General features: G+C 42.1%; 1 protein-coding gene across 2 annotated transcripts in view; it reads left to right on the plus strand.

Moving 5' to 3' along the window:
- ARID4B (AT-rich interaction domain 4B) overlaps positions 1 to 21,465 on the plus strand; it is a 1,313,885-nt gene that overhangs the window by 684,795 nt on the left and 607,625 nt on the right. For both annotated transcript variants that reach the window (XM_030198147.1, XM_030198148.1), the window contains exon 12: positions 17,120 to 17,192. In XM_030198147.1, coding sequence (XP_030054007.1) covers positions 17,120 to 17,192 — 73 coding nt within the window. The remainder of the gene's footprint in view (positions 1 to 17,119; positions 17,193 to 21,465) is intronic.

Consider the following 21,465-nt stretch of genomic DNA (forward strand, 5'->3'; position numbering starts at 1 on the left):
TTAACTGGCTATGGAGCAGTACATAAGAATAGGACTGACTTTTATGCAGTCCTATTTATGCAGAGATCTTGGCCAGATAAGTACATAAGTATTGCCATACTGGGACAGACCGAAGGTCCATCAAGCCCAGTATCCTGTTTCCAACAGTAGCCAATCCAGGTCACAATCCAGCTTAAATGTTGAATATTGGTACTTAACCGGGCAAGTGCTGACTCTGCCCCCCGGAATTCCCCCCAAATTACCGGTTTTGTATTAGGGACTAACCGGTCATTTTCAGCAGCATTAACTGATTAAGAGCTGTAGAAAATGACCAGTTAGCCCCAAACAAGCGATCTAACTGTCCAGGAGTCGTTTTTGGCTGCTTCTTGGAGCAGCTGGTCCAGGAACCGACGAGAGGAAGAGCTATTTTGGATCTGGTCCTTGGTGGCATGCAGGGTACAGTGATAGAGGTGGTAGTGTTGGGTCCCCTGGGAAACAGTGATCATAACATGATCAAGTTTGAGCTAACTGGAATGAACCCGCATAAGAAATATACCGTAACTGCATTTAAGTTTCGAAAGAGTGACTATAATAAAATGAGGAAAATGGTTAAAAAGAAACTAAAAGGATCGGCTGCAAAGATTAAGACACTAAATGTGTTATGGACGTTATTCAAAAATACCATCTTGGAAGCTCAGTCCAGATGCATTCCATGTATTTGCATAGGTGGAAAGAAGAGAAAGCATGGTTAAAAGGTGAAGTAAATGAGGCCATTACAGCCAAAAGATTGTCCTTAAAAGAATGGAAAAATGACCCAAATGAAGAAAATACAAAGCAACATAAGCACTGGCAAGTCAGATGCAAAGCATTAATAAAGAAGGCTAAAAAAGAATGTGCAGAGAAACTTGCCACAGAGGCTAAAACTCACAGTAACAGCTTCACAGTAACAACTTTTTCAGGTACATCAGAAGCAGAAAGCCTACGAGGGAATCTGTGGGTCTGTTAGATCACGAAGGAGCAAAAAGGGGCACTCAGGGAGGACAAGGCCGTAGCGGAGAAACTGAATGAATTCTTGGCTTCTGTCTTTTTTTTTTTTTTTTTAATATTTGTTTATTGGTTTTTCAAAAATAAACAACCTCTACTGATACAAACTTCTGGTGAAATTATTACATCAACTACATACAAACAATGAAGATCATACAGCTCAGATGCTCATTTCTTTTCCACTTCAATTCTTCCCCCCTCCCTCCCCTCCCCCCCCCCCCTCGGGTGTACATCATCCTGCCTCATCCCACTCCTTTCCATTGTTCATACGCATCCCATATTTTTTGAAACTTTTGAAGCTGACCTTTTCGCAATGCCGTCAACTTTGACATTTGATACAGGTGATGTAGCCTGCCCATCACCACCTGCATGGCTGGGGTCTCCTGCTGCTTCCAAGCCCGAGCGAGCGCCAATTTCGCTGCTCCTAAGACATGGATGACCAGCTTATGACTATGTATGGGGCTCTTTCTAGGTCTTACATGCAGAAGACAATTCTCTGCCGTTTTCGGATAGCTAATCTCAGTCATTTCCTTCACTCTGTCCATGATCTCCGTCCAGTACTTTTGAACCTTTGGGCATTCCCACCATATATGCCAAAATGTGCCTTTCCCTCCACAGTCCCTCCAGCAATTTGTCGGCATTTGTGGGCAGAACTTCTGTAGTCTAACTGGGGTATAATACCACCAGTATAAGATCTTATACCCATTCTCTGCCAGAGGCTGGGCAATGGAGGGCTTCAATAGGTGTCTATAGCTATGTGTCCACCACTCTTCCGTATAGTTACCCTGGAGTTCCTCCTCCCATTTTCTAGTATAAAAACCCAGTGGGGACGAGAGCAGAAGCAGAGCTCTATATATCCTTGTTATACCACCCCTACCCCCTCCTTGTCTCATTGCCTTTTCCACCTCCGTCTCTGCCAACTCCAATTCATCCCTAGCTCTTTTGAGTATATAATTTCTGAGGCAATTATAATAATTGGCTTCTGTCTTTACGGAAGAAGATGTCAGAGATCTGTCTGTACCGGAAATGGTTTTCAAGTTTGATGATGCGGAAGAATTGAAAGAAATCTTGGAGAACCTGGAAGAGGTACTGAGCCAAATTGACAAAGAGTAGTAAATCACCTGGAGTGGATGGCATACATCCAAAGGTACTCAAAGAACTAAAGCATGAAATTGCTGATCTGCTGTTAGTAATATGTAACCTTTCACCTGTCGTTAACATCGTCCATAGTACCTGAAGATTAGAGTGTGGCCAATGTGACACCAATTTTAAAAAAGGGTTCTAGGGGTAATCCTGGAAATTATAGACCAGTAAGCCTGACGTCTGTGCTGGGAGAAATAGTGGAAACTATTATACAGAATAAAATTATAGAACATGTAGACAAACATTGTTTAATGGGACAAAGTCAGCATGGGTTCAGCCGAGGGAAGTCTTGCCTCACCAATTTGTTTCATTTCTTTGAAGGTGTGAATAAACATGTAGATAACAGTGATCCGGTTGATGTAGTGTATCTAGATTTTCAGAAAGCTTTTGATAAAGTTCCTCATGAGGGACTCTTGGGATAGGAGGCAAGGTTCTAGTGTGAATTAGGAATTGGTTATTGGACAGAAAACAGAGGGTAGGGTAAAATGAGCATTTTTCTCAATGGAGGAGAGTGAACAGTGTAGTGCCACAGGGATCTGTACTGGGACCGATACTATTTAATATATTTATAAATGATACGGAAATCAGGACGAGTGAGGTGATTAAATTTGCAGATGATACAAAACTATTCAAGGTCGTTAAAACACATGCGGACTGTGAAATATTGCAGGAAGACCTTAGGAAATTGGAAGACAGGGCGTCCAAATGGTAGATGAAATTTAATGTGGACAAAGGCAAGGTGATGCACATTGGAAAGAATAATCCGAATCACAGTTACCTGATACTAGGGTCCACCTTGAGGGGTCAGCGCTCAAGAAGAAGATCTGGGTGGTGTTGTAGACAATACGCTGAAATCTTCTGCTCAGTGTATGGTGGTGGCCAAAAAAGTAAACAGGATGCTAGGAATTATTAAGAAAGGGATGGTGAATAAGACCGAAAATACTAGAATGCCTTTGTATCACTGAATGTTGCGTCCACACCTTGAGTATTACATTCAGTTCTGGTCGCCTTATCTCAAAAAAGATATTTAGAAAAGGTTCAAAGAAGAGCGACTAAAATGATAAAGAGGATGGAATTCCTCTCGTATGAGAAAAGGCTAAAGGTTCTTTAGCTTGGAAAAGAGACGACTGAGGGGAGATATGATTGAGGTCTACAAAATCCTGAGAGGTGTAGAATGAGTAGAAGTAAATTGATTTTTTACTCGTTCCAAAAGTACAAAGACTAGGGGACACTTGAGGAAGTTACATGGAAATACTTTTAAAATAGGAGGACATATTTTTTCTCTCAACGAATAGTTAAGCTCTGGAACTCTTTGCCCGAGGATGTAATAACAGCGGTTAGCGTATCTGGGTTTTAAAAAAGTTAGGACAAATTCCTGGAGGAAAAGTCCATAGTCTGTTATTGAGACAGACATGGGAAGCAACTGTTCCCCTGGGATTTGTAGTATGGTGTGTTGCCATGATTTGGGTTTCTGCCAGGTACTTGTGACCTGGCTAGGCCACTGTTTGGAAAAAGGATACTGGACTGGATGGACCCAGTATGGCTACTCCTATGTTCTAAATCACTTTGAATATCGACCACTACATTTCTAAATGTATGAATTGTGTGACCATAATATGGAAGAAAGATCTACCATCACTACACTACAAACGTGTTTGAACAAACAATAGATCTCGGTCCTAAGACACAGTGGGACTTCAACAGAAACATACCTCTAAATGAATGAAAACTACTAAATGTTGTAGAGAGATGGATTTACTTCCTACAGGTCCTAGACCTTACTTTATTGATCTACACAATCTACACAATCATTGTCTACATTTCTCAGAGGTAGGTCTAAAGACCATAAGAGTTCAGCCTAACAGCTACGAAAATAGTCAGTAGTCTTGGCTGTCATTTTCTATATTTCTGTGTTTCTCTTTGAATCATCTTCCAAATATACATTTTGAGATCTTTAATTTTGAAACCATGCGCTTTATGAAGAAGACTACTGACTATTTTCGTAGCTGTTAGGCTGAACTCTTATGGTCTTTAGACCTACCTCTGAGAAATGTAGAAGACATTTGTGTAGATTATGTGTAGGACAATAAAATAAGGTCTAAGACCTGGTTCCCATAACCAGTCCGATTTTCTGGATATCAAGTCAGCCAACAAGTAAAACAGGCAATTTATAAGGTTATAAAACCGGATTTGTATGCATTTTTTTTAACCTTATAATAAGGAATTATAGATCTCAAATTTAGAAAAAAAATATCACATTCTATACAAGAGGGAAAGCATGTGCAGCATGGCTTATGGAACTCTTTCATACCCTTCTGCACGTGTGTGTATGTTAGGAGGATTTTGGGGTGGTGAGAGTTTTTGTGTACATGTTTGTGGTTCTATGTATGTATATACATGTGTGGAGATGATTGAGGAAGGCAGTTTCAAAGGTACAATTCTTAATCACAGAGTTGCAGTCAGTCAGTACAGAGCATGTTGTATACTGTGATGTTGGAGCTGCTTCTCCCACAGAAATGCATTGGGACATTTTGGAGGGGGTATCATTTATCTTATATCTCCCACCACATTCAGAATCTTTACTTCTACAGCAAAGAGAGAAAATTCTTCCAGATCTCTCCCCACTTCCTGTGGTTCCAGCTGCCTCCCAAACCTCTCCCCTACAACCTCCCCATTGGCTAGATCCTGCTTACAGTCTCCCCTGCTAGTTACAATGAATGTGAGGATCAACTTAAAAAGGAAGGGGGAACATGTCACCCATTCTTCTACTTCCTGGACAATAATGTAAAATTCTGCTGACTTCTAAAAAAAAAACTCTAGACAGTTGGCAATCCTCACCGCCTCAGTCCTCAGCACATCTCATATGCACCCCCCTAAACATGTTGGCACAAAGAAAATGCAAACTTTGCCAAAGCTTATTCTAGCCATGCCCACAGCAAGAGATATTACTTGGCAATAGACATAGCCACCAATCAGAAAACTATCTGATTCTTGAAATAAAATAAAAGTGATAGGGAAATATTAACATTACCCATGTGTGCATCTGAGGGCACTGCATCTTATGTGTGTGTGTTTGTTCTGTGTTATGCGTGTGTTGGGCACGTGAAAGGGACTGTTTGAAGCAGTCCCTTTAGAGTGCAACTGGGCAACATAATAATAACGGGTGATTTCAATTACCCCAATATTAACTGGGTAAATGTAACATCAGAGCATGCTAGGGAGGTAAAATTCCTTCACGAAATCAAGGACTGCTTTAAGGAGCAGCTGGTATAGGAGCCGACAAGAGAAGGAAAAATTCTAGTCCTAGTCCTTAGTAGAGCGCATGATCTGGTGCGGGAGGTAATGGTAATGGGGCTGCTTGATAATAGTGATCTTAATATGATCAGATTTGATATTAGCTTTGGAATAAGTATACACAGGAAATCCAATACGTTAGCGTTTAACTTTCAAAACGGAGAAGAACGGTGGAAAAAACCTTACAGGAGCGGCTGCGGGGGTCAAAAATTTACATCAGGCGTAGATGCAGTTCAAAAATACCATCCTAGAAGCCCAGACCAAATATATTGCGTGCATTGAAAAAGAAGGGAGGAAGACCAAACTACAGCCGGCATGGTTAAAAAGTGAGGTGAAGGGAGCTAGTAGAGCTAAAAGAATATCCTTCAGAAAATGGAAGAAAGAACCGACTGAAAATATTAAGAAACAGCATAAGGAAAAGAATGGCAAGTCAAATGCAAAGTGCTGATAAGGAAGTTAAAGAGGTACATTGAAAAAAAGATTGCGTTGGAGGCAAAAACACATAGCTAAATATTTTTAGGTATATTAAAAGCAAGAAGCCGGCAAAAGAATCGGTTGGTCCTCTGGATGACTAAGGGATAAAAGGGGTAATCAAGGTAGACAAAGCCATATCGGAGAGATTAAATGAATTCTTTGCTTCGGTCTTCACTGAGGAAGATTTGGGAGAGATACCGGTACCAGAAATGGTATTCAAAGCTGATGAATCAGAGAAATTGAATGAAATCTCTATAAACCTAGAGGATGTAATGGGGCAATTTGCCAAATTGAAAAGTAGCAAATCTAATTGCAGCAGTAGAGAGCGATGATGTTAAATCGAATGCACCAGGACTGGATGCCTCTTTTAAACCGTTTGGGAACCTTTTTGAATCACTCTCACACTGATAGCTCACAGTTGTCTATTCAAAGCTGATGAGTCAGAGAAACTGAATGAAATCTATATAAAACTGGAGAATGTAATGGCGCAATTTGACAAATTGAAGAGTAGCAAATCTGGACCAGATGTTATTCATTTTAGTGTACTAATAGAATTCAAAAATGAATTTGCGTAACAATTGTTAGTAATATGTAATTTAACTTTAAAATCAAGCATAGTACCGGAAGATTGGAAGGTGGCCAATGTAATGCCGATAATTAAAAAAGGTTCCAGATGTGATCCAGGAAATTATAGACCAGTGAGCCTGATGTAGGTGCCAAGCAAATTGGTAGAGACTATTATAAAGAACAAAATTACAGAGCATATTCAAAAACATGGATTAGTGAGACAAAGCCAACATGGATTTAGTGGTGAGAAATCTTGCCTCGCCAATCTATTACATTTCTTTGAAGGGGTGAACAAACATGTGGATAAAGGTGAGCCAGTTGATATTGTGTATCTGGATTTTCAAAAGGCGTTTGACAAAGTACCTCATGAAAGACTCCCGAAGATATCGGAGAGTCATTGGATAGGAGATAGTGTCCTATTGTGGATTAAAAACTGGTTGAAGGATAGAAAACAGAGTGTAGGATTAAATGGTCAGTATTCTCAATGGAGAAGGGTAGATAGTGGGGTTCCCAAGGAGTCTGTACTGGACCGCTCTTTTTAACATATTTATAATTGATCTAGACATGGGAGTAACTAGTAAGGTAATTAAATTTGCTGACGACATAAAGTTATTCAAAGTTCTTAAATCGCAAGAGGATAGTGAAAAATTACAAGAGGACCCTATGAGATTGGGAGACTGGGCGTCTAAATGGCAGATGACGTTTAATGTGAGCAAGTGCAAAGTGATGCATGTGGGAAAGAGGAACCCGAGCTATAGCTATGTAATGCAAGGTTCCACGTTAAGAGTCACTGACCATGAAAGGGATCTTGGCGTCGTCGTTGATGATGCGTTAAAACCCTCTGCTCAGTGTGCTGCTGCGGCTAAGAAGTGGAGGAGTGGCCTAGTGGTTATGGTGGTGGACTTTGGTCCTGGGGAACTGAGGAACTGAGTTTGATTCCCACTTCAGGCACAGGCAGCTCCTTGTGACTCTGGGCAAGTCACTTAACCCTCCATTTCCCCATGGAAGCCGCATTGAGCCTGCCATGAGTGGGAAAGCGCGGGGTACAATTGTAACAAAAAAAAACAAAAAACAAATAGAATGTTAAGTATTATTAGGAAAGGAATGGAAAACAAAACTGAGGCCGTTATAATGCCTTTGCATCTGTCCATGGTGCAACTGGTAGGACAAGAAAGAGGATCTAGGGCTCTGCCCTCAAACCAGATAGAAAACTTTCTCTATTTAAAAGTGTAACACCTCTTAGTCAAATCTTTCCTGGAAGCTAGGAAGATCCTGGTGACACCCTCAGACAGTTGCAAAGATTCAAATTTGATGCTCTCAACATCCAGATCTTGAGGACCAAGGACAAGAAGGAAGGATGCAGACGTGATCCCTCTTCTGCCTCTCTGACCTTGGTATCTCTGGCACAGTTTTCCACTGATTCCAAGACTATCTCCGTGATAGAAGCCACTATGTGCACTGGGATAATTTATCTTCTAGTGTTGAGTTAACGTGGTGTACCACAGGACTTCCTACTTGCTCTTGTACTTTTCAACATTTACATGACTCCTCTCCTGACTACCATCCACTCCTCACGCCTGTCCGCTAATGTTTAATATCATCACTGCCTTGAACGACAAACTGTGCCTAATAGCTGACTGGCTCTCCTCGGCGAAGCTTAAACTTCTCAGACAAGACTCGCACACTATTCTTGAACAGGATGGCCTCTACCCCCTACCCTCTATTAACATGGCCAGCTCCCCAGTTACTTTCCTACCCATTTTAAAGATCCTTGGGGTGATGCTTGATTCCACCTTCTCCTATCACACCCACATTTCCTCTGTGGTTCAGTGCTGCTTCTATAAACAACTTAAAACTACTGTAACAGTCCTCTTATATGGCATATCAGCCATTCAACGCCGATGCCTTCAGTTAGTGTGACATACTGCCGTTGAACTGCTTACCAATTCAAGGCGATTTGATCACGTCACCCCCCCCCCCCCCCTTTCTGCAAGAGCCTGATTAGCTTCATATCTCCCATTGGATGATTTTAAAAATTTTGACCCTGAGCAACGTTCTATACTCTGGTTCCCCACTTTTATCTGTTGCATCTGCCCCCTTACATTCCATCGAGAACCCTAAGTTCATCTCAGTCTCATATGTTCCAGATCCCTTTGCTCTGACAATTAAGACACAACCCTGTTCATTCCAAAGTTTTTTTTTTGGAATTGGTCCTTCCTTATGGAACACCCTACCCTCCCAGTTACGACTGGCTCCTACTTCTTCAGACTTTTGGTCTGCTGTTAAAGCCCACCTTTTCAGGAGCACCTATGTTCAGTGATCTCTCCCATCTGGGAGTCCCCTAGTCCTTCCTTCCCTCCTGGCCTCTGTCTGCCTCTCTCCAGCCAAGAAACCAGCGCCAAGTGTTTCACATGCTGGAGTGGTTTGGGTTGTATGTAACTGCATTCTGTCTCTGCTCTGCTTTACCTCACTTGGCCCTGTGCTTTGCCCAATGGAGTTCCAGTTTCTTTTCTTTTCTTCTTTGTTTCTCTCCCTTCCAGCTCTCTCCAGTCTTACTTACCTAGTTTATTTGTAATTTATCTACTTTTGCTTATTACTATGTAAGTCACTCTGAAGGCCTGGGTAGTATATCAAAAGATTAATAAACCTGAAACCTTCTGCATGACAACGGTCGGAAGAGAGTCCAACTTCCACGGTTCTTTGGGGGACAACTCTAGAAGTAGAGGGAACAAGATATGCCTCTGACAATAAGGTGCATTGAGGATCATGATCCCCCAGTCCTGCTTGAGTTTTAGCAGCATCTTTCCTATTAGAGGGACTGGAGAATACGCATACAGAAAGCCCTCCTCCCAATGGAGGAAGAAAACATCTGATGCTAGTCTGCTGTGGGACCTGAGTCTGGAGCAGAACTGAGGGACTTTATTGAGATGAGTGGAAGATTCACTGAGGGGTTACGCCACTCTCGTAAGACCTTATGAGCTGCGCCCATGTTGACTTGTGCGGTTGCATCACACTAATCAGCCTATCCGCCAGACTGTTGTCTTTCCCTGCCAGGTATATGGCCTGGAACACCATGCTATGGGTGATGGCCCAGCACCGCATCCCAACTGCTTCCTGATACAAGGTATAGGAGCCTGTACTCCCCCTGCTTGTTGACATAGTAGATGTCAACCTGATTGTCTATTTGAATTAACAAATTTTGTTTCACTAGTCAATCGTTGAAAGCCTTTAAAACATTCCATATTTCCTGTAGCTCCAGAAGATTGACTTGGCCACCTGAGCAAACCAATTTCCCAGTGTGTGAAGCCCATCTACATGTGCTCCCCACTCCAGAGTTAGACGTCTATAGTCAGTATTTTCTGTGGGGGAGGAATTTGGAATGGCAGTTCGTGTCATATTGGAGTGCACCGTCCACCAGAGTAGAGACTTCTTCAGCTCTGGGGTGACTGAGATAACATCCGCAAGGTTCCCTGTGGCTTGATCCACTGGAGGTGTGCCATGGTAGTAACATGCACTGTGGCGGCCCATATGACCCAGTAAGCTCAATGTGTGCTGAGCTGTGACCTGCTAGTTGCTGCGAACCTGAAAGGCTATTGAGATGAGCACAATTGCCCTTTCCTGTGGTAGGAAGGTTCGAGTCTAAATCACGTTTAGCAGGGCTCCTATGTATTCCAACTGTTATACCAGGTGTAAATGGGAATTGGGGTAGTTGAGGATGAACCTAGTAGCTCCAATACCCAAATAATTCTCTCAGTTGGTTCCTGTCTCCATCAGTCAATCATCCAGATATGGAAAAACCTGAACTCCCAGTCTCCGCATCAACGCTGCGACTACAGCAAGAGATTTTGTGAACGCTCTGGGAGTGGATCGGAGGCCAAACAACACAACATGGTACTTGTAGTGGTGTTTCTCTACTCAAAATCCGAGATATTTCCTGTGGCATTGGAGTATCTGAATATGCATGCATAACCAATTGTTCTTCAGAATCATGGGAAGAAGGGTGCCCAGGGAAATCATCCTGAAACTTTTCTCTTTGGTCACGAGGAAGTACTTCGAATAGAATCCATTCCCCTCCTCCCCTGGTGGAATTGGTTCATCCATCATGGCCTTTAGAAGGGCGGAGAATTCCTTTGCATGCTGAGAGCTGATGTAAGATACTCTCAGTGGGCAATCTGCAGGTCTTTGTTGCCAATTTAAGTGCATAACCTATCTGGACAATATGGAGGACCCAAAGGTTGGGTTAAAAGGGGCCACCTTTGTTGGTAAAAATTCAGCCTTACCTCCTACCGGAAGGTCATCCATGACAGGCACTTTGAATGCAGCTATGCTTTTCTGGAGCCGGTCAAAACTTGTCTCTTGCTTTGACTGAGAAACAGGCTGGGCTTCTGAGAGCAATGCTGCCGAGGACAGGAGCGCCAAGGTTTCGCATGCTGCTGTGGATGGGAAGAAGGCATGAACCAACACATTTGAGAGTAGTAGGTTTTTCTTTGGGACCCCTGAAAACTTCTGAGAAGTGGAGGAGGCAGAAGGAAGGGACCGAGAAAGGGGCTTAACGATGTCAGCATGCTTCTTTATTAGGTCAACAACCTCTTACATTCACACTCATTATCAATTCATGATTAACTCAACAATGAATGTAATATTAAAGCTTTACAAATATTCTTTTTAAGGTCACCCTCTATCCCTGGTGGACTCTATCCTAGCTTGTTAATGCTGGAAAGGGTTGGGCAACTAGGGAAGAAGTAGGAATCAGTCACTCTTCCCCCAGCTCCCAGTCTGCAGCCTTAACTGTTAGGCCACAGAGCTAACCAAAAAAGACTTTTCAGAGTGCATGTTCCACATGGATAATGCGCCTGATTTCCTAGTGATTCCAACCCACCACCCATGAATGAAGGGTCTGCTGTTCTAACCACTAGGCCACCTCATTTGTTCAACTACTGGTATTGCCGTCAAAGCCCACTCCAGCCTATCTGAGTCCATCTTGTCAATTGCAGGACCCAGACCATAAAAGTCTGCCCAGCACTGACCTCGGTTCTGGCTACTGAAGTCATCGTCGAAGCCCCCTCCAGCCCATCCTAAACTAAATTGCCAATACTGAACATAGACCTACTAAGTCTGCCCAGTACTGGCCCTACTTCTTCACAGCCAGAGTCGCCATCCAAGCATCACTCACTCTTACACCTTGTCTTCAAAAAGATTATCTCTTCAGCATGGGACATCCACTAAGCTGTCCTGAAGTGCAAGTTCCAGTTCAGACACACACAGCTATGTGGCAGAGAGTCAAATGCACCCCCTGGCCTATTACTTCCCATAATCCTGCTTTTTGACCAGCTGGCGAAGCTCTGTTGCCTGCTCATCGGGGAGAATGTCTGCAAACTCAAATACTCTCTGCACCAAGGCCCTCTGCTCAGCATTGAGACCTGATAAACTTTTCTACCCAGAGACATACCTGTGGGAGCAGAGGCACGAGTTTTTGACATCTGGCCCTTTTGCCCTTAGAGTGGTAGAGAAGCTGAGCCTACTCAAATCGTGGAGCCTTCTGGTTTCTGTAAATAAATCAAACTTCTTAGGAACCACCTGCACAGAGAGGGGGTTTCCTAATTTTTCATCTGTGCATCCTAGAGATCTCTGTGAAGATGTACAGTAATAGTACAGGATGATAAAAAAATTCTACCCTAGACTCATCCTATGCCTCCCATTTATGATTCAACATTTTTATTGATGGCAATGCAAAGGAAATACAGCCAATAATATGAATACACATAGATTCAAAAATAAACATGTACTCCTTAGAGCACAACGGTACAGTCCATCATCAAACTTTTAACATTTTATCCCATTCCTTCCCCTCCATTTTATGTTTTAACAATGTTAGTGTTCAACAAATTTTATTGATGACAAATCAAAGTGAACTAATCCCACATTAAATAACAAGAATTCCAATACCAATACATGCTTAGAAAGGGATATAGCATTACCAGCAGTCATCAAGCTTTCACGATTAACAGCCCCCCTCCTCTACTGTTTATGATAATATTAATTTCCTTGTATAAAAAACTTATCAGCTGCCCCTCCCAAAGTCTCAACCTGTATCTTTAGTAATCCCCAATTGTACTTGTCCTATGCCTCCCATTTAAATGAAATGGTTTCTGCCATTTCCCTGTCAAAACCTATGATGGAGAGTAACTCAGATGGGGACATTTTCTATCCTGTGGAGGGGAAGGGACTTTTCCTCCGAGAGGTATTCAGACTCCCATGAACAGACCATTTCAGACTCAGCAAAGTACTCCTCATGGTAGGTTTGAGTTTGCGCCTGCCTCGTTCTACTGAAGTAGTACAGGCCCTGATACCAGACACTCAGGTCTGCTGTGTGACTCCAGTGCAGCTTCCTCCCCTGATGTGGAAAGCATCACTGCATCAGTCTGTGTTGGGTCCTGATGCCCAGCAAGGCACCAGTGTTAACAACTGCTCAACAGATGGATCGTGGGGCTCCAGGACAGAGTGAGCCAGTGCTATTGCTGGCACAAGTGTCCTTGATGGTGCTTGAGTACCTCCTGCACCTCTCTGATTCTGCTTTGAAAACCAGCACTGTAAGGGTTCACTTCAGTGCAATTAGTGCTTACCATCACCGCATAGGAGGTAAGTCCATCTCTGTACAGCCTTTAGTTTGCTTTTTGAGAGGTTTGCTTTTGAAAAAGCCCCGCCTATCAAACCTCCAACTGTCACAGGACCTCAAAGTCATCCTCACCCAGCTGATGAAAGCTCCTTTAGCTGATTCACAAGTTTTCATCATAACAGAGTAGTTCTCTGCACGCATCCTTAGTTTCTTTCTAAGGTAGTGTTGGAGTTCCATCTTAATCAGTCAGTTGTTCTTCCAATATTCTTTCCAAAGCCTCATGCCCATCCTGGCAAAAGCACACTTCACCCCTTGGACTGCAAGCGATCCTTAGCCTTCTACCTGGAGCGGACTAAAGCCCACACAGTCCACCCAGCTTTTTGTTTATTTTGAGCCAAACAAGATGGGGATAGCCATTGGTAAATGCACTTTATCCAAATAGCTAGCAGACTCCATTTCATTTACTTACACCCAAGCTGGGATGACCCTTGGAGGGTCATGTCACGGCTCACAATATCAGAGCCATAGATATGGCTGTAGCCTACTTGAGGTCAGCCTCCACTGAGGAGATATACAAGGCTGCAATGTGGTCTTCAGTCCACACATTCACATCTCATTACTGCCTTGAACCAAATTCCCAATGTGACAGTTGGTTTTTGTCAGACCAATTTGCAGAATTTGTTTGGTGGCTATAGTCCAGTGATTCTCATAGCACTCTGTTGGTCTCAACAGAATTTGTTTTCCTCTTCTAATAAGGCTTCCAGTTCTTCTGTGCAGGCTTCATATATTTCTATCACAGTTAACCAAGAACAAAGGGCTCCAATTTACATCCAAAACTTGAGTTGCTAGCAGCATGGAGCTTTGAACAGTGTTTAATTTCCACCCTAGTTCTGTCAGCACCTATTTTAAATATCTTGGCCCTCATCAAGAAAACCCTCTACCAGGCATTCTTATACCTGTAAGTGGAAAATTCTCTATCTCTATTCGGTGTCCTCTGAATGTCATACTGCATTACCTGTACTATCTCAGTTGACTCAGGCCCAGAAGCACAAAACCTTACGAGCCAACAACATAGTTTTTACACAGGTTCTAGCCGTTTTAGCAACCACAGTTTAGCGAGATGCACAAAAGGGTTCTCCAAGCTTTTTTCCTGTTACGGTAGCAGCTAGTGAAAATAGTATGCAAAGCTATTATAATGAGCTAATTACTGTACAAATGTGCATGCAAAGCAATACACAGCCATTTTCTGAATGATGCATAGAAGCAGCCCCTACCTTTAGCGTGGAAAATTTAACAGGAGGTCTGGAGCTGTCAGTCCTGATAGTTCTTCATTGTTGGAAGTAGGAGAAGGGGAGAAACAAGACGTGTCAGAACAGGGAGATCTCTGACTATGGCAGTATGTGGAAGTAGAACATGCTCATAGGTGGCACGGACAGCTTCTGAGCCCTGGCATGTTTTTTTCATCCAGTGGACCTTTCCAGCAGCAGCATGTTCAACATAGTAAAGATGGCACAGGACTATACAAATTCCAAGGAGTTTATTTCCCCCTGTAGGCAGGTGCCGCTTTTTCCTGGCAATGGGGCGGCAGGGAAGACGCTGGAGCCCCAACACAGGTCTGCTCGTCTTCCGCCGCTCTAGCCCTGGAAGTACACCCCGGGCCCCGAGCTCAGAAAAAAAAAGCTGCACCAGCTTTCATACATGCAGCTTCTTTGAGTGTATGAAAGCCGTACACAAGCGCTGCTCTGAGCATGCGCATAGCAGCCACGCTTAGTGATTGGTTGCCAGGCGCATGCTCAGCTGACCGACTGGCTTCCCCCCTATCACATGCAAATGAGCTGGTCACAAAAGCAGCGAGCAGCTCATTTATGCTATTCACTTTGGAAATTGATCTGTATTTCCAAAGTGATCGGTAATTTTGATCGGTAATTTTTACCGAAGTGGAACTACAGAGCAATTCTTTACCGGGTCTGAGTCTCCAAGCATACTCTGTAAGAGTATATTTCAGTGCTCTCTCAGCCTTATCTCTGTCTTTATCTGTCAACAGCCTTCGGAGCCAACTGCCAATCTACTCAGTTATGTTACCTGGAAAGTGTTCTTTCTTATACTAATTATTTCAGCTGGAAGTATTAAGTCAACTTCAAGCCTTAGTAACTTGTGAACCATACATTCAATTTATCACATCAGGGTTGTTCTACATAATCATCCTAAGTTCTTACCAAAGGTAGTCATGCTTTCTCATATCTAAAAGGAAATAGTTCTTCCTCTGATTTTCCCTAAACTTTATATAAATAAATGCAAGAAGTCCCTTCACATTCTGGACTGCCAAAGGCTCTTGCTTACTACCTTAAAAGATCTGAATCTATTAAAAATGCAGCAATCTCCTTTGACCCCAACAGAATTCACATCCAAATGATTCAGTGAGCTTTAGCAAATTGACTAGCATTCTGTGTCCAGTTCTGCAGAAACAAACTGGTGCCTCTCACCGAATCAAAGCTACTGCAGCTACTGTGGCTGTCATGAAATCTGGTTTGCTGGACAGTATATGCAAATCATCCAGTTGGTCATGGCATCATACCTTCACTTCACCATACTGCTTAGCCAGTCCATAATCAGAGACAGTGCATTCATTGTTGGCCATCATGTCTTTGTAACATGGACAACTTTTGCATTTTTCTTTGAGTAGCGTGCTACTGATCAGTGGACAAATTATGGATAAACTGAGCAGCCCTGAGCTTGGAAGTCACCCACTTCTGTGCCTGACAATTTTGCTTATCAACAGAAACATTATTTCTCAGCTATAATGAGTGTTTTTCTTAGACAGCAGGATTATTTAAGCACACAATCCATCCCACTGCCCTGAGAGTTACATTCCTTCTTGAGCTATAGAAGTAACTGAAGGACGGAGACTGCTGCATTTGGAAAGGGCTGCACATGCTTAGAACTTTACAGTAGGTCTCAGCTCAGAGAAAGAGATATTCCATCATGGCTCTACTTGTGTGATTTATCAGTTCTGCTGTCTACGGAAGACACCTAGTATAGGTGAGGAACAATGATATTCCACTAGTTTGTGTATCCGTTATGTTTATAATGAAGGGAGAATGTTGTTGTTAATAATAGTAATAATGGCCAAAAACAAGATATTGGTTGAAAATGGAAAAATGTTATCATGGCTAAGATTGGAGCACTTGAACTGAAGGAATGATCTTAGCAGCCCATAAACATGCATTATAAACAAATGTCGTGAAAGCTAACATTGAAAAAAAAAGTTAAACTGACAGCAAATGCCAATTATGCAAAGCCAAAGATTGAAACTGTAAACTGTAGCAAAATAGTCCATACTGACTATAAACAATGCCATGATTGAATGACTGCAGCAAACAACTACTCGGATCATGCTATTGAAAAGATTATAGAAAATGAGCAGGTCAAGATTTTGTGGGACTTTACAAAACAAACTGACAGGCACTTAGAACCAAACATTCTTGACATAGTCATAGCAAAGATAAATGTGTGGTTTTGTGGCAATACCCGGTGATGATAGAATTGATGAAAAACAACTAGAAAAAATAATAAAATACCATGATTAAGGTGGAAAGACTTTGAAGGAAAAGTTGATGGTAATAGCAGTTGTTACTGGAGATCTTGAAGCAATACGAGTTGGGTTCCCAAAATTCTTGGAAATTTTTAATTTAAAAGATATAACCACATCAGTTTTGCAAAAAAAAAAAAAAAAAAAAAAAAATTTACCCTAGTTGGAACAAGATACATTTTGTATTTTGTGTTTATAGCTCCTTGATTCCCAGGTCCTTGGGTAGGACCCAAATTAATGGAGTTAGACTAGACAACAGTGGCTGCGATGTGCCAAACATGAAAACATAATAAATAATTTGTTTGAATCCTGGGTAAAATCATGCTGAATGTATTGTGTTTTTAGTGTATAAATAGTACACTTAAAATTTTCTTGGTAGTGGTTGTTATGCCTGTTTTTATTGCTTCAATTAGGAGGAAATAGAACCTTTTCCAGAAGAGAGAGAGAACTTCATGCAGCAGCTATACAAGTTTATGGAGGACAGAGGTAAGTGCTCAGTTGTTCGATCTACCTAGTACAGTGCTTGATCTCAGAATTTCCAGTCTGTATTGAATTTCAGTCAAAGGAAATATGCTATGACATAGAGAACCAGTATCCAAAATATAGAACAGGAAACGTTCTCTACGATGACGAATCCCAGAAGGCAAAAGTAGAGACTAATAGACGATTCACCACTGGAGACGTGAGTCCAACAGTCTTTATTATATCAGAGATTTTCTGTTGGAAAACTCAACACGTTCTCCCATGGTGAAAGGTCATGGTAAGCCTGGATACCAAAATCCAAAATATAGAACAGGAAAAGTTCTCTATGATGACGAATCACAGAAGGCAAAAGTAGAGACTAATAGACGATTCACCACTGCAGACGCTTTTTAGCGTCGAAACACGGCCTGTGTCGGGTCGTTATCTCTGATATAATAAAGACTGTTGGACTCACGTCTCCAGTGGTGAATCGTCTATTAGTCTCTACTTTTGCCTTCTGTATAGAGAATCAGTACACAGGACTGATTTTTTTTTTATTAGGATGTCACAGATTTATGGGATGGTTCTTGTAAGATTCAAGCCAGTGTCATAGTTTTCCCATTTCCTATAAGAGTAATATACGGTATTATAATTTCCCTCTTTTGGTGAGAAGTAGCTGCAGCTGAGAAATGATAGCTGAGCTTCTACTGCTTGGCCTCTAGGAGAACCTCCTTTTGGCTGATCTATAGAACTCTAGACCAGAAAGCTACTGGTTTTAGTGGGGGGGCTGGGGCCAATTTCTGCACAATTGTGCCATATTGATTTATGCCAAAGAGAGCCATATTTCTACGGCTTGTACATGGGATAACATGGTAGAGCTGTTGTATCTAGAAGGTTTTAGGTTCTGGTTCCAAGGAGTAACTTTTTCTTTATCCTGACTGTGGTCTAATATTCAGGAGCTAGTGCATTTCAAGGAAGAGATGGCATGTTGTGGTTAGACCTGAAAGAGCAAGGGAAGTATATATACTGAAAGAGGAAATATGGGGGTTAGGAGTAAATATATCATAGAAAAATTAGAGCTGCAAGGGCTTTTAGGAGACAGAAATGAGAGAAAAATGGAGAGTCTGAGTGTCAGAGCTAAGAATAATAGAACTGCATTAAGACCAGAAGTTACTTCAAATTGAAATTAAAAAATGGGTTACTGTGGAAAGGAAAGCTACTAGAAGGTAAGTTCAGTACATCGCCTTCTGGTGTAGGCGTTAAGTTCTCACCCATTTCACTCTCATATGAAAGGCTCTGGGTTCTGATTTGCCTCCTGTGTGTTAGCTATAGTCCAAGTCTTAGGAATAGGGATAACAGAAAAAGACATCTAAAAAAATACAATACAAATATTATTACATAAGTTAAGAAAAACAAGTTTAATTTAGATCCATCATAGCAGTCTACAGAAATAGTGAGGGAGCAAGGCTAAATACAAAGCAAAATGTTATATAGGAAAAAAAGAGAAGAATACACATTTCAACAAACTTAAAGTTGAAAGTACTTGGAAGGGCAGATAGAAAATACAGGTGACTTAAGAAGGTCTTCAAGTGCTCAGGGTCAAAGAAAAATATTGACGAAAGTAGATTCTGAAAAATAAAATACAGTCCTCAAGTGGTGAGTAAAACTGGTCTTTATATTTTAGAGTTGCATAAGGTATCTTGTTACCAAGGTGGGAGACATCTCTCTGCTTCTAAGTCTCTCCATACTAGTAGTGCAACTGATTACTTTTATAGTTCTGAAACCATACATGAGGTAATTAATCAATTCTATTCATAGCAGAAATACAAAGGACAGGGGTCTTTGAGTGATAGGTTACAGATGTTAAATAGGGGAACCTGTCTAGTACATGGTATTTCTCAGCTATTGAAGAGGGAAGTTCAACCACTACAGACTACTACTTTAGTCTAAACATATGTGTGGCTTGGGAACATGAGAAGAGAAAACAGTTTTCAATAGTAATTCTTTATCTAGAGATAAGTACTCTAGGTTTGTTCTTCTAACCCAGTCTTGCGACCCTCTCATTAGTGTAGATTTAGAAACAATCCTGTTCACACACTAATCAAGTAAAGGCTCTTTTCCTAATGTGTGTGTTCTTTGTTTGTATATACAGAAAAGGACCCAGAAGGCAAGAGGGGCCCAGCGCAAGAAACGTTTTGGTGCTAAGTCCTCTGATGAGAACTGTTGAGACTTGCATCTTCTCAACAGCTCACTGAAGGCAATTTCTTACATTTTTCAGACAAAAATGTCAACCCTACATTTTCAGATCCACAATATATTTGAACAAATTTAGTTTAATAACGCACTTGCAAGGATAATTTAACAAGAAAATGGCTCCCAGTTTTTGAACCCGTGACCTTAAGACCAAAAATTGTTGGCGATGCTTCTATATTTCTCTTGCCACATCTGGAAAAGCCCTTACTTTACAACCTAGGAAAAGTGAGTCCCGATGGCGAAAGAAGTGTCTTAAAACCCAAACACAGTTCAACACAAAAGTCAGAAAGTTGCCGGTTCTATGTCTGTTGCATCATCTTCTATAACTTGATTCAAATTCAAAAAAAATCAAAAGATACATTATAATTAGTAACACCAGGTTGACCATCTTCTTTTCTTTATCAAAAGGTGGAGCATAAGTTTTAGATATCGGAGGATAAGAATCCTCTGGGACTTTAAAGGTCTCATCTAAGCAGTGGTGTACTGGAGCAGGCTTGCAAGAGCCGGTTGTTAAGTTTTTAAGAATTTTGGGAACCGGTTGTTAAAGTAGGGCCCTCCATGGCTACTTTAACAACTGGCTCCCAAAATGTGAGCTTGGGCCCCTTGCTGAATTATCTTTTACTTTGCTGGTGGGGATGCTGAGCCCTGCCAGCCAAGTAAATAGACTACTGCTGCTCGCCGCTCCTTGTTTCCAGCTCTGGGCAGCAGGCTGGGACTTCTCGAGCATGTGAGAGAAGTTCCAGCATGCTGCTCAGAGCAAGACGTTGGGAGTGGTGGCAGTCCATTGATTAGCTGCCAGCAAAGGTATGCCTAGCGTGCCCGCACGAAGGGAGGGAGGAGAGAGAGGCAAGTGTTGCTCACCCCGGCCACCCCTAGCCCTTCCAACTGCAGAGCTGGCTACGTCCGGAGAAAGAGCCTGTTGTTAAAAATTTACCAGCACACCCCTGCATCTAAGTATTTCTTCAAAGTTATAAGAGGTACTTCAGCTGATACCTATGGAAAATTTATGAACTTTAGAGTTTTACACCTTATATAATATTATCTAAGTTTACAATTTTGCAGTGCAACAGTTTATTATCTTTTATGAAAGCATTTTGTTTCTCACCCAGTTTACTTTTCATAGTATTAATTATTTTCTCAATAGTTAGTCTAATGTTCAATTGAAGCGACCCTTGCTGAATCCCCAGAGAAAAGTGGTGAAACAGCAAACAGTTTTTGGGACAAAGGCTCCTCCATACTAGCCATGGCGTCCCATAGTGAACTTAAAGTAGTATCTATTCGCTTTTGCAGAGAAGATGACTTACTCAAGGCTGCCTGTAGTTGAGAGAAGTCCTCCATCCAAACAGCCGTGTTTCCTGTCCCATCTCCAGCATCTCTGGAAGCCTGAGCTGCTATGGAAGATGCAGCCAGGACTGGCATCTCCCTTGACTGGACAGACCCTGCTGAGGAGCTCTTAATTACCTGAGGTGGCTCAGGGAGTATCCTCTGTTCACGGTCTTCCAACACCAGCATTAGGGGCCGACTCAATATCTCCGGGCTGAAAGTGATGTCTGCCTCAAGCAAAGGGAGCTGTTCCCCCACTTGACGTTCCCTCTGCAGGTGAGGTAGTCATTGAAACTCAGAAAAATATATGCAGATAAAGTTCATATGCCGTGGAGGAGTATCCTAGTGGTTAGTGCAGCGGACTCTGATCCTGGGGAACAGGGTTCGATTCCCACTGCAACTCCTTGTGACTCTGGGTAAGTCACTTAACCCTCCATTGCCCCAGGTACAAATAAGTATCTCTATATACTATCTAGATTATAATCAAAAGTGATCGCCGGCCATTTCCCGACACAAATCGGCAGATGGCCGGCGATCTCGGAAAAGCGGCGAAATCGGTATAATCGAAAGCTGCGTTTCTGACAGCATTGCCGTTTTCCCGTCGCCTCACCGGTGAAAGTTCAAAGGGGCGTGTCACCGGCTAAGCGAAGACGGGCGTGGGCGTGGCTACTAGATGGCCGGCTTTCGCCGATCATGGAAAAAAAACCCCGGTGATAAGCAG

The sequence above is a fragment of the Microcaecilia unicolor genome, chromosome 3, assembly GCF_901765095.1.
Source record: "Microcaecilia unicolor chromosome 3, aMicUni1.1, whole genome shotgun sequence".
Lineage (NCBI taxonomy): Eukaryota > Metazoa > Chordata > Amphibia > Gymnophiona > Siphonopidae > Microcaecilia > Microcaecilia unicolor.